This window comes from Gymnogyps californianus, chromosome 5 (assembly GCF_018139145.2).
Source record: "Gymnogyps californianus isolate 813 chromosome 5, ASM1813914v2, whole genome shotgun sequence".
NCBI classification, from domain to species: Eukaryota; Metazoa; Chordata; class Aves; order Accipitriformes; family Cathartidae; genus Gymnogyps; species Gymnogyps californianus.
The window spans coordinates 20,873,621-20,886,386 of NC_059475.1; the positions used below are offsets into that span (position 1 = coordinate 20,873,621).

Below are 12,766 nucleotides of genomic sequence, written 5' to 3' on the forward strand. Positions count from 1 at the left end.
CAAAAATACCCTAATTTTAAGTATAGCTGAAGGTCCCACAGTCAATCAGGTGTGCCACACTGGTAATACTCAGCGGCTGTGTGGCTCAGTAGTGCGATAGTGAGAGAGTAGCACCAGTGCCTCTAAAAAGCTCATTCTGGTTTACCTCCCTTGGAGAGGGAAGGGGAGCATCTTACTCTAGCGGAAGCAGCCTTCAGATAACAAGCTGTTGCTATATCTCTGCAGGATCTGTGTGCTTTTTGCCTTTCGGAGGAGGGCCGTGCCGAGTCTCAGACAAAACCACTCCAACACTGGTGGCTCATAGTGGTGCTTCCAGCAGGCTGGTGTTGGAAAAACACAATCTGTTCTCTTTGCACAGTGTAACTCATGGCTGAGAGATGGGGGGATTTGAAGAGGATTGTTGCTTCTCAGTCAATGAAAAAAATAAGTTTGATTTTATTTTTTTTTTATTTTCAGATCTTATCTCAACTGTTAAAATGGAGCTTGACATCCAGTGTGAGGAGATGAGCCCATCTAGATGGGCTGAACTTCTGTCCACAATGAAATCCTGCAAAACCATCAGGTAGTAACTGGTTGTGTATCATCTCTTTTAAGCAAGAACTGTTGTGTTTCTCTCCTGTGTTTTTCAGATACAGAACTGTTGACTTGTGACTTAGAAATTGCACAGTAACAGGAATGATTATACCTATTTTTATCCAAAAAGTTAATTTAAAGGGGGGAAAAAAACCCCTACCCTCTTGCAAAGTTTTTTTCAACTACGGATAAGCATCCTTTGATATGAAGTAATGCTGCCCTTGTTCTATGGTGTGCCATAGAACTCAGCTAGGTAATGAGGTTATCTAAACATTTGACCACCATTTTGGTAATTCTGTCTTTCTCCCTGAAGAGAGGGAAGACCTCTCTCTATGCTCATTAGGTTGCACACTCTCTGGGCTGCAGGTCAGATGCTGTCAAGTAACTGTTACTTAATAGTCATGCACAAGCCACATGCCATCAGCTTTAATTCTTCACTTGGCCTTCAAAAGTACCTGCCTTGTGTGTTGAGCAAACCAGTGTGAGGGAGCCATCTCCTGGAGTGTAAGCTGTAGGACAGGGTTCAGAAGAGTTGCTCCTGCACTCTTCCCTCTCTACTGGTTGGGAATTCACACCCCACAGGCTGGCATCATCTTGCTTGGGCTGGAGAGGATGGGCCGCATCAAGCCGGTGATGGCTTGGAGAACATCAGGCAGGTTGAAGGTGACTTGCTTTTGTTTTGCAAAGGAGCTTTTTGCAGGCAAGCTTCATGGGCCTGGCCTTGACTTCCCAAGGTCTGCCTTGGGTGGCAGAAGGCAGTGGGATGGTTGTCTCCTGGGCAGAGGCTGGGCTGCTCAAGACATAGTGGATGAGAGCAGCTGTGGCAGGGATTGCTAATTGGTGTTGAACATGATCCCATTGGGAGCCAAGTCTTCTTGCCAGAGGGAGGGAAGGAGAAGCCTATTAGAGCCTCAGTTTTCATAGTGTTGTCTAAGAAGTGACCAGGCAACTTTTGGCAGTCCTGGCTGTTGGCTGTGCCTAGGGCTGTAGGGTTCTTCATGACACCTTCCTTTTGCCCCATGTCTTTTCTGCCTCCCTGTACGCCTCCCTGCTTGTCCTGGGCTCCCAATCCTTTCCTTGGCTCTCCTTCCAATTCAACTTGCCCCCATCAGTCTAGCAACAACTGGAAAAATGCTGGTGTCCAGTGGGAGAAGCCACTGCCACACTGCAAACTTGCAGTTTGTGTACTGAGAGTCACGCCGGAGAGAGACGGTGCAGATGGGTGTGACTCGCCTACAGGAGACAAAACTGCTGATGGGTGTCTCTGGAGCTGGCTGAAGACGCAGCTTGGCTGGTCTAAGTGCAGAACCAGTCTGACAGCCCATAAGCTGGCCTCTGGTTAGATGTGGCTTCACACACCAGGTAGTTTGTTGCTATCAATGTTTAAATGAAGATGCATCCTCCAGCTGAAGCCTTGCCAATGGGGGATGACTTGAGTCATGTGCCCTCTTCTGCGCAGCACAGAGGAGGTCCGTGGCTTGGGGAACTGCCATCCACCCCCTCCTGTACTGCAGCCCTGCAGAGAGAGCACATCTTGGTTTGGGCCTTGCATCACCCAACAGGCCACACACTAACTTATGGAAGCATCACAGGGACTGCAGAGGAGTAAATCACCCACTTTGCTTTCACGGAGAATGCTCCAGCCAGGGAGAACAGAGCAACCCTGAGGACTAAACTGCTCCTTCTCTCCTTCTCTTTCAGGCTGGATGACTGCAGTCTCTCCAGCAGTAACTGTGCGGATCTCTCCTCCATCATCAGTACAAATCCGTCCCTGACAGAGCTGAAGCTGAACAACAATGAATTAGGAGATGCAGGCATTGAATACCTGTGTAAAGGGTTGCTGATGCCAAGCTGTAGCCTACAGAAGTTATGGTAAAGCCCCGTTGATTGTCTTGCTCTAACATGCTTACAGTCTGCTGCAGGTGAAGTCCTGAGGCAAACTAGTATGTGATGGTAGTAAGAGCCATGCTGATGCATCTCAGCAATTACCTAGGTCAGATGGTTGGAAAACCCCAGAAGTTTTTATCTAAGTGGTATATTTATTGGAAGACTCCAGATCATCAGTCTGTCTTGCTTTGTCTTCCAGCACCAAGGGAAGGATAGGTAGGGTTTTCCCAGCCAAGCGAAGACTTTCTGGAGACTTTCTTTAGAAAAGGTAGCAGATCTCCGCCCCCCCGCGCCCCCCCCCCCCCCCAACTCCCCGGCCTAGCCAGCTGGATTATCTGTTTAGGCCGGTTTAAACAAAAGGACAACCACAGAGGGCCCCGCCCTGCCATTAGCACATACCTGACATTTTCACAAATGCATTTTTCAGAGGGCTGTTCTGCCAGTTGTAAGCATAGCGTTTAGCGTCTGGTCCAGTTTGCTCACTGCTTTCTCTAGGAGCCAGGCAAAAGGGTGTTCTTGTGAGCCTTGGCGTTTCAAGAGCTGTCAGTCTTTCTGCACTCTACCAGACTGGCTCTGCCTCAAGCGTTGTCTTCTCAGTTGGGCAGGGCCAGCTTGGTTCAAGACAGCATGTTTTGCAGAGGGACCAGCACCACATTATAGCATTAGTGGGTTTCCCTCAGCAACCAGGGTGCAGAAGCTTTAGTCAAAGCCAGTGGCTGCTGCCCCTGCTCCTCAGTGACCCTCAAAGAGATGCTACCTTCTCTGTCCAGCATTTCTTTTGCAGGGTACTGGAGTCCTTCAGCTGCTGGGGTGGGTCTAGGATCTTCATGACACTACCTTGTAAAAATAATTTGCCTTTTAGATCAGATATGCCTGCTTCAAAGTCCCTGTGCCCCCTGCAATGAGGGCTCATTGACAAATAGAGGGAAAGCTGACTGCAGAGCTAATCAAACTGCAACTCTGATGGGCCTTCAAGAAATAACTGTGATGCTCTGTACTGGAAGACTAACACAAGTAATTTTTCGGAGAGTTTGTCCTAAGCTTCAAACTTCTCCAGATGCTCAAGTAACAGCCTGGATTAGGCTGTTTTGGTTCTGTAGAAACATAATTGTCCATTTTGGGGGTTCTGGTAAGGTGCCTTAGGGAATAAAAGAGCAACCAAACCCAAGTCAAACTTAGTACCACCATGCATAATACCTCTCTGTTGCCAGAAAGTCTTGTCCGATAACTCTGAACACCCCATAGCAATATCAGCATGGTTCCTACACTACTTCTACAAGCCTGAGTGCTGATCAGCTTCATAGATCCTTCTTGTAGTATACCATTAAACTTCTAAATGATATCCAGGGATTTAAGCCAAGTTATATGAGATTTTTTACTTTTAGCTATTCTGGATCATATTTCCAGAGGGGGCAAGAAATCTTAAGATGCCATTGCTTTATCTCTGGGATAGGCCTCATGATGATTAAAACACTTCTATAAAGCAGTTGCAGTGCCACTTAATGTAGGGTGGATCCTTCTGCTAGAGGTGCTATATGAGTGATTACACTGAAGGAAGCATGGGAGCTATTGTTTGTGCTACAGGTATAATAGTAGCTGATAAAATATTTTGGCACACCTGTAAAATAGCAGTACTAACCTGGACATATGTCTTTCTAGAGGGTTACGCACTGTCAGTGCCACGGTGCCCTTTCCAAGCTCAAACCTCAGCAGATGCACCTCTCTGAGAAGAGCCTCCATAATTCTGGGGGTGCATTTCCCTCACCCCAGTTGCCTCTCTCCTTCAGGCTGCAAAACTGCAATCTGACAAGTGCCAGCTGTGAGACTCTCTGCTCCGTCCTCAGCACACAACCGTCCCTGACGGAGCTGCACGTAGGTGATAACAAACTGGGAACTGCTGGAGTGAAGGTGCTGTGTCAAGGGATGATGAACCCCAACTGTAAGCTGCAGAAGCTGCAGTAAGTAGTCACTGGGCTTTTTGGGTCATCAGACAGGTCATGCTTGTCCCTTGAGACAAGCAGGAGGTTTTTGCCAGATGTGGATTTCTTCCTGTTTTTGTGTCATGCTTATCCATGCTGGTAGGTCTCATGGGTTTGTAAGAGCTGGGTGTCTGTTCCCATAGGCTTTGTTTAGCCCTCCTGGCAGTGGTGGCTGCTAATGCAGCACCTCTCAGACACCCAGGGAAAGTCTGATTCTGCTGCACTTCGTCCTTGTTTTACGGCTGAGCGGGACCCAGGTCTATTTGCAGCCCCCAGCTCCTCCCAGGAAGGCTTGGTGGCGAGGCTGCATGATGTGTTGCAGTGCAAAACTCAGTCGTGTGTTCCAAGGCAGCCTGTGTGTTGGTTTAACAGAGGACTAGTGTAAAAATGGGGTGGGTAATTAGTCTTGCTAGGGTCCTCTGGGGTCTAGTTTAAGAGTTAATGCTTCCTGAAATGAGCAGGGAGATGCTGCTAAAAACTCCTACAGTTATCTCTGTTTTCACGTGTTGCCTGGTCTCAACTCATGTTGGCATGTTTTCTGCTCTGGCTAACACACACTTTGCCCAGCTGATGTCTTGCAGGTAGCAGGACATGGTGAAGATGGTTGTTTTTCCCCTGCACTTCTTTTCTTCTCGCAGGCTGGAGTATTGTGAACTCACAGCTGATATTGTGGAAGCTCTCAATGCCGCTCTGCAAAGCAAGCCCACCCTGAAGGAGCTCAGCCTGAGTAACAACACGCTGGGAGACACAGCTGTAAAGCAGCTGTGCTGGGGACTGGTGGAGGCAAGCTGCAACCTAGAGTTACTACAGTAAGGAAGAGCTGGTCATCTCTAACTGCAACTAGTCCTGCTGCTAGTCATACCATCCATAAGACGGGAAAAATTATTGTCAGGAATGCTTGAAATTTAGGTCAGATTTTTTGCTGGCTCAGATTTCTGTAACTAGAAACTGCAAGCAAATGTCTGGGGCTTTCAGTTTTGGGGTTTTTGATCTTTTTTTTAGCATGTGATTCTGAGCTGACTTTTATGCCCATTGGTACAGTGTAAGCATGTACCCCAGGTTAAACCTCCAATTACAAGGGGTGACTGCTCGCCAGTATCTCAGAGCAGAGGAGCAGTCACCCTCAGTGGCTCCAGTTCTTACTCCTGAATTACCAGCCAGCTGAGTATATTTATTCAGATCCCTTCTTTGCTTCAAAACAGAGATGCTGGATTTGGCCTTGTATCTGGGGTAAAGCCCCTGAAGGGGTTTAGGGGAGAAGCCCGATTCATTTTATCTTGCCCCTGTGGTTCAGCAGGGATTGGCTGCCAGGGATTCACTGTGTGATACAGTCAAAAGTTTCTCTTAAAAAGGACAGTTGATATAAAGGGGGAGTTTGGCAAAAACGATCCTTGCGTTAATGGATGTGAATGGGTGGGTCAGAGTGAAAGTGCCCTGCAGCCTCGTGGAGCGCAGGCGCGGTGTGTTGCCTCACTCAGAGCCCATCTAGGATACCTGTATCATCTCTGAGCCTTGCAGGGTCTAGCAATGCCCAGCTGAGCTGCACTGGTTTGCAACAAGGAACCAGCCCATAGACCCCTCTCAGTCTGAACTGGGGGTGTTGGGGTGTATCTAACACAGTGGGTCTGGAGCAGCAACTCCAACTGTGCTTTTTTCTGCAGCCTGGAGAACTGTGGCATAACCAGCGATAGCTGTCGGGAGATTAGTGCTGTTCTCAGTAACAAGTCATCACTGAAAGATCTCTCCGTGGGGGATAACAAGATCGGGGACTCTGGTCTGGCTCTGCTGTGCCAAGGAGTGATGCACCCTAACTGCAAAATTCAGAAGCTATGGTAAGGCAGAGGTTACTTAAATCGCTCTTGCAGCCTCTGAGCTATCTACATTGTGCTGCTGGTTTGCTCCTAAGTGGAAAGGTTCTCAGTTACACCCCCTAGTGAAAGAAGGATGTCTCTACTGCAAATTAGTTACTTCTCAAAACTGGGTGGACACCATGAACGAGCAGGACTGCACTGAAATCACTTGGATCAAATTCTGGGGAGAGGGTGAATGGGAATTTGTGATGGCGTTGTCTTGACTTCCTGTTATCTGTCTACTAGAATTGCATGTTCCTATTTCTTTATTGTGTTACAAACAGAGCTTTTGGTGCAATGGATGGAAAGTAAGGAGAAAGCTGTGTGGTATGATGCATGAATGGGTTTTGTAAAGGATAGAAGAAAATGAGATGATATAACAAGAAATTCAGAATACTAAAATAGGACTCTGTTTTCTAATCTAAGTCATTCTTGGGGGAAAATAATATTTTGTTCTTCCCTGCAGGTTGTGGGACTGTGATCTTACAAGTGCTAGCTGTAAAGATCTCTCCAGACTCATCAGTACAAAAGAGACCCTCACAGAGATCAGTCTGATAGACAATAACCTGAGAGATTCGGGGATGGAAATACTGTGTCAGGCACTCAAGGATCCCAAATCTAAACTCCAGGAGCTATGGTGAGCTGCTAAGTTTCACATACCCACTGCCTTCTTTGGAGACCTCAATGAAGAAAGATGTAGGTGAAGTAATGCCCACCAGATAGATCCTCAGTTGTGATGGTTCCACAAACAACTCATGCCAGTTGTTACCGAAAGGATTTAGACTTACAAAGCTAAAGGGATTTGTATTTCTAAACTCATAGACACTTTGAAGATCTGCCCCACAGTCATCCTGTTATAAGCAATAGGAGACCAAGCATCACTTGCAGAGCTTCTGTCTAATATATTTTATTGTGCAACAAATGGCAGCTAAGAGACTTTTGACGTTTGAAAGGCCTCAGATAATAGCAAAATGAGTGCTGTGATCAGATATCTCAGGTTCTGCAGTGGATTCAAGCTCTCTCATTGATGAGCCAAAAGAAGGCTCTAATGACATAAACTGTTCTCAGCATCCTCTCTGCTGACAATGTTACCTTTTAAGCTGGGATGATGTGGTATCACGTGGCTGGGAGAGGAAAATTGTTCTTTCACATAGAACTTGAACAAGCAGCACTTGAACTTTCCTACATTGCAAGTTCAGCTCCTGCCCCCAGCTGCGTTCTTCCCTTGCCCCGGTGGCCTGGGAGTTGATGAGGTGCCTCAGGAGTGCACAGTAGAGCTGAGAGTGACTGTGAGAGCAGCACACTTTGTCTCTGATCATTCCTATGCTTTATGGGCAGGTGCCTTTCCTAGGTGCATGCTCTGAGACAGACATCGCAAATATAAAGAGTGGGAGAGGTGCTGCTTAGAAAGGATTGAACAGATGGGATTGAGAGGAGTACAGTGATTGTGGGAAGGCTTTGGTTCCTCTGTTCACACTGTCTAGGCTCCTGTGAAGCAAATGTGAAGGAGTGAACGGTGCCTGATACTCTCTAGATCCCCCATCTAGATCTCATGTCACTTTTGCCTTGCAGGATTAGGGAGTGCGGGCTCACGACTGCTTGCTGCAAGGCTGTCAGCTCTGCTCTCAGCATGAACAAGCACTTGAAAGTACTGCACATGGGCGAGAACAAGTTGGGAGATGCAGGTGTTGAACTCATGTGTGAAGGGCTGCTGCACCCCAACTGCAACATCCAGTGCCTATGGTAAGGTGCACCCTCAGAAGTCGTCTTCTCTCTTGCTGTGTTACCCTTCTAAGAATGGTGTGCAGAGAGAGGGAGATAGCAATAGATGGTAGCATGGTATTTTTTTGCTCACATGAAACAAGTCACACCACAAACTGATGTTTAACTAGTCCACTAGCAAGTAAATGGAAGCCACAAGTGCTTCCATGTATCCTGTCACTCATGGTCTCTTGCAAGTACAGGCTGTCACCCATGCGACGATGAATTCATAGCCATCCACAGGCGCTCTCCCAGGTGCAGAACTGAAAGTTTACGGTACAGTGTACCTTCAGGATCTAAAGCAAAGTGTGGGGAGACTGGAGGGATCTTGCTTTGTTCTGTGAGCTGCTCACTGTAGAGCTTCCTGTACCCTTCTCTGAACTTGCCCACAGGGCTTGTCTCAGGTGGGACACTGAGAGGAAGGAACTGCTGGTCTAGGTCTGGCGTGTTAATTCTCGTGCCAGCCAGTCGCAGTGCAAAGCCTGCCTGAATTCACCAGTTGCTTCCTGCTTTCCATTGTCTCTATGGGTGCCAGCACAAGCGCTGGTCCAGCCTCACCAGTAGGAGCAGGAGGCCAGCTGGAGCATCACCTCCAGCCCTGTGGTGGGACTTGCCTTCCCCGTCTGCCTGTTCCCTTCCCAGGCGGGCACCAAGCTCTGGACTGGTGTGGCTGTAGCCTGTGTGATGCTTGGGGCACCGTGCTTGTCTCCTCCATGCTATTTGACAGAAGCTGGAGCTGTGCTCCGATACCCGAGACTCACAGTGAGTTGAGCAGATGAAGTCATGGGAGACATCAGTAAGACTTGAAGTCTCTGCCCAGAAAGATATGTTTGCTGACCAGTTAAAGCTACTTGATTCTCAGCTGAGAGGCCCCCGTTGCCCTTTTTAGAGAGATGGTTGCAAGTCTCAAATAATAAACTTTAGAGATGGTTTATGATCAGTTTAAACCAAAGAGAAAATTATGCATGATGTTGAAGTTGGGAATATCTTCTTAGGGTTCCTTCTCCCCCTGTAGCCACACACTGTTAAGCTTTAGGGAGGACTTTTAGGTGTTCAGCAGTCACCACAAGGATGGCTGTGTCTGTGGGAAGAGCACGGACCAGCCCCTGCTGATGTCTTGGAGATGCCAGCCTAATGGGGATCTCTGGTCTGTGCTAGGGATGTCCGTGCCTGCTGCCCGAGTGTGGGCTGGTGGGCTGGTCTCTGGAGCCATCGCTCACTGCACTGGCCTCTCCCTCCTCTCCATCCTCTTCCTTGCAGGCTGGGTAACTGCGATCTCACATCAGCCTGCTGTGCAACGCTTGCCACTATCATGGCTACCAAGCAGTGCCTTACCGAGCTGGACCTGAGCTACAACCCTCTGGGAGATGAAGGCATCAGGAAGATCTGCGAAGCCTTGAGGAATCCCAGCTGCAACATGCAGCAGTTAATGTGAGAGATGTTTGTGGTCCTGCTTGTGTTCCCCCTGGGAGGTGGTGAGCTCCAGCGAGCTGGGGGGCTGCGGGGAGGGGACCGTGAGCACTGGCTCTCGGGGAATTGCACCTGAGGGCAACTGGTGACCCAGAGGGGGTCAAATGCCATCTGCATATTGCAAAACACTCCTTGTCCCTTCCAAGTGATGTGACCACAGTGTCTTGATCTGCTTTGGTCCATAGGGCCCAAGAACAAGGAGTGGTTCTGGTGGTGCTGGGGAGGGAGTAATAGGGTCCTGTGTTGTAAGGCATGTTTCTGGCTGTTGGGCCAGACTCTCAAACCTAGCTGGGGCCCTTCTGTTATATGATCTTCCCATACCAGCCATTTGTGCATCTTTCTCTTTCCTTAACGGGAGGATACTCACTAAATTACCTTGCCTTTTTGTTTGGGTGTAGTTTGTACGACATTTACTGGAGTTCTGAAGTGGATGATGAACTGAGAGCCCTGGAAGAGTCCAAGCCTGAAGTGAAGATCATTTCATGAGTGGTGACTGCCTGCAGAGCAATGTCAAAGCAGTGTCCTCTTCTTAATCTGAACTTTTTCATACATAACGCTAATTAACTTAATTGAGAATTTGCTTGTACCAAAAACATTTGTGGATTCCCTGAATTGGGTGTCTGGGGAGCTGATCAACCGTTTGTGCATCTCTGGATGTACTAACTCCAAGGCTCGTGAAAGTGTTGTACATTTTCACTGCAGCATTACTATCCTTGAAATAAACAATTACTGGGGATCTTCTAGAAGTGGATCTTTACCCTTTAGGAGCTCTTTAATCCTGTAATCCCTTCTAATGCATTAGTCAGGCTTTAAAGAGAGCTCCTTTCCAAAGGCAGGAGAACTACCTACTGTATTATTACTGGTTGGTGCTTTTGCCAGGTCTCTGGGGAAGGCTCTCCAAAAAACCAAATGTTTTTTAATCTAAAATGGAGCTCTCCCCTGTGTTTCTCTAGAAGAGTTCTTGGAAAAGCAGTGGTGGCCAAGGCACTAGAGAAGAAAGAGATGAGCAGCTGTTCAGCTGCATAACTTCAAAATTGGTGTCCCTTCAAAAATTATTTTCATACAAACAAAAGATGCTGTGTGCATTTCTGCTAATACAGGAAATGATTAAATGGTTTGATATGTTTGCTCTGGCAAGAGTGGTTCTACAGGAACTTTAATAAAGTCTGTTTGCAAATAATTGAATGCTTCATTTTTCTACTTACAAAACGAAAAATAAGATATATCTTATTTTATGTCAAGGTCCAAAGACCAATCCATAACTTCTGAACTACAATACTACTAATGCCTTGTTTTATATGTCTGCTTTTGGTAAGTTCCTAGCTGAAGCATGTCAGGAGAAGATCTTAGTCAAGGCCATAGGTGGACAGCAAGCCTAGAAGACATTCGCCTGGTTTCAGGGGACACTGACTGGTTTTCTTGCCCTGTCAGAGTTTTAATAAACCTTATTCCAAGGGAAAATGCAGCTGTTTTCACACTGTCCTGGTTTCGGCTGGGATAGAGTTAATTTTCTTCCTAGTAGCTTGTATAGTCATATGGTTCAGATTTAGCATGAGAATAATGTTGATGATAACACACTGATTTTCTTAGTTGTTGCTAAGTAGTGTTTATACTAAGTCAAGGATTTTTTCAGCTTCTCATGCCCAGCCAGCAAGAAGGCTGGAGGGGCACAAGAAGCTAGGAGGGGACACAGCCAGGACAGCTGACCCAAACTGGCCAAAGGGATATTCCATACCATATGACATCATGCCCAGTATATAAACTGGGGGGAGTTGGCCGGGAGGGGCGGATCGTCACTGCTCGGGAACTAACTGGGCATTGGTCGGCGAGTGGTGAGCAATTGCGTTGTGTGCATCACTTGTTTTGTACATTCTAATTATTTTAGTATTATTATTGTCATTTTATTATTATTATTATCATCATCATTTTCCTTCCTTTCTGTCCTATTAAACTGTCTTTATCTCAACCCAGAGTTTTTTTTTTTCATTCTCTCCCCCATCCCACTGGGTGGGGGGAGTGAGCGAGCGGCTGCGTGGTGCTTAGTTGCCGGCTGGGGTTAAACCACGACAGTCCTTTTTGGCCCAACGTGGGGCCAACGGGTTGAGATAACACAATCTGACTGGAATGTTAGAACAAATTTGTTATAAGCATTCATTATATTAGTTCAATAGTCGCTGGTCACAATGTTGATGTATTTGCTCTCAAAGTTGGTGCGCTTGTTCTTAAAGGTGCGTTATGTAATACCTTACTTGCAGTATATGCTCCCTGTTGTGCTGTTTATCACCCGTGGGAACTGGGCCAGAGTTATCATGTTGTTGTACTTTGTAACACTGGCTTATGATACGATAGAATTGCTGGTCGTAAACTAATCTGGTATTTGTACTCAGCATTGCCGTCACCTCCGTACTTCGGGAGCCATCTATCAGAAACTATTAATAATTACACCTTGTACCTTTTCTCATCGGAGAGCCAATCCACGGGGGAGACACATTTCTTCAGCTTCCCCTTCTCCTCCAGGCAAATTACAATAGCTCTTGAGAATTTTGAATATCCTTGGGATGTTCAAACCAGCATGTTCCTATTGCTATGTCTCCTGAATGTGTTCCAGGTCTTGTTTAAGGTTAAACAACTGTTTAAGAATACCACCAGAGATCTGCCCCGAGGCTGATAATCATGGGTGGCATGGCATGTGGGAGAATATGGGCAGGTATCTAGAGAACTTCTCACCTCCAATGGTTTGGAACTTCACTCCTCAACAACTACAGGACCCTGATAAAGTGATAGAATATTGAAAGGAAAATGCTGTGGCTATTCCAAAGAGGCACAACTTACCACACTGTGCTGGGCCCTGGCCAGTATCTACCAAACACTGCTCGATATTATGCAGCACCCTCAGGGGGAAGGGAGGGAAAACAGACTGACAGGCGCTGCAGCTACTCCACCACGCAACAGACACTGTGGCTACTCCAACCCCGGTGACAGGCACTGCGGCTACTCCAACCCCGCGACAGGCACTGCGGCTGAACCAGAGAACCAACCTGTGCCAGTATCAGTCGCCCCTATACAGAAGAAGAAATATACAAAAAAATCAGTTCGTTAGGAAGGATGAAGATGAACCAGGGTCATCACGAGAACAGGAGGAAGAGGCAGAACCAGAAGTAATCACCCGATCTATCCCTGAGTGAGCTGCGGGATATGCGAAAAGATTTCAGCCGTCGTCCAGGTGAGCACATTATCACCTGGCTG

At 47.2% G+C, this 12,766-nt stretch overlaps 1 protein-coding gene across 1 annotated transcript; it reads left to right on the top strand.

The window, feature by feature from the left end:
• Positions 1 to 464: 464 nt before the first annotated feature.
• Positions 465 to 10,700, top strand: RNH1 (ribonuclease/angiogenin inhibitor 1). Its single transcript, XM_050898065.1, has 9 exons — positions 465 to 562; positions 2,275 to 2,445; positions 4,248 to 4,418; positions 5,078 to 5,248; positions 6,101 to 6,271; positions 6,756 to 6,926; positions 7,862 to 8,032; positions 9,311 to 9,481; positions 9,919 to 10,700. Exons 1-9 carry the CDS (start codon positions 477 to 479, stop codon positions 10,004 to 10,006), a joined length of 1,371 nt encoding a protein of 456 aa, XP_050754022.1. The 5' UTR covers positions 465 to 476; the 3' UTR covers positions 10,007 to 10,700.
• Positions 10,701 to 12,766: the final 2,066 nt, after the last annotated feature.

Coding starts and splice junctions, on each gene's coding strand:
- RNH1 (XM_050898065.1), top strand. CDS start 477: ATGGAGCTTGACATCCAGTGTGAGGAGATGAGCCCATCTAGATGGGCT. Junction 563..2,274: donor AAATCCTGCAAAACCATCAG/GTAGTAACTGGT, acceptor CTTCTCTTTCAG/GCTGGATGACTGCAGTCTCT. Junction 9,482..9,918: donor TGCAACATGCAGCAGTTAAT/GTGAGAGATGTT, acceptor GTTTGGGTGTAG/TTTGTACGACATTTACTGGA.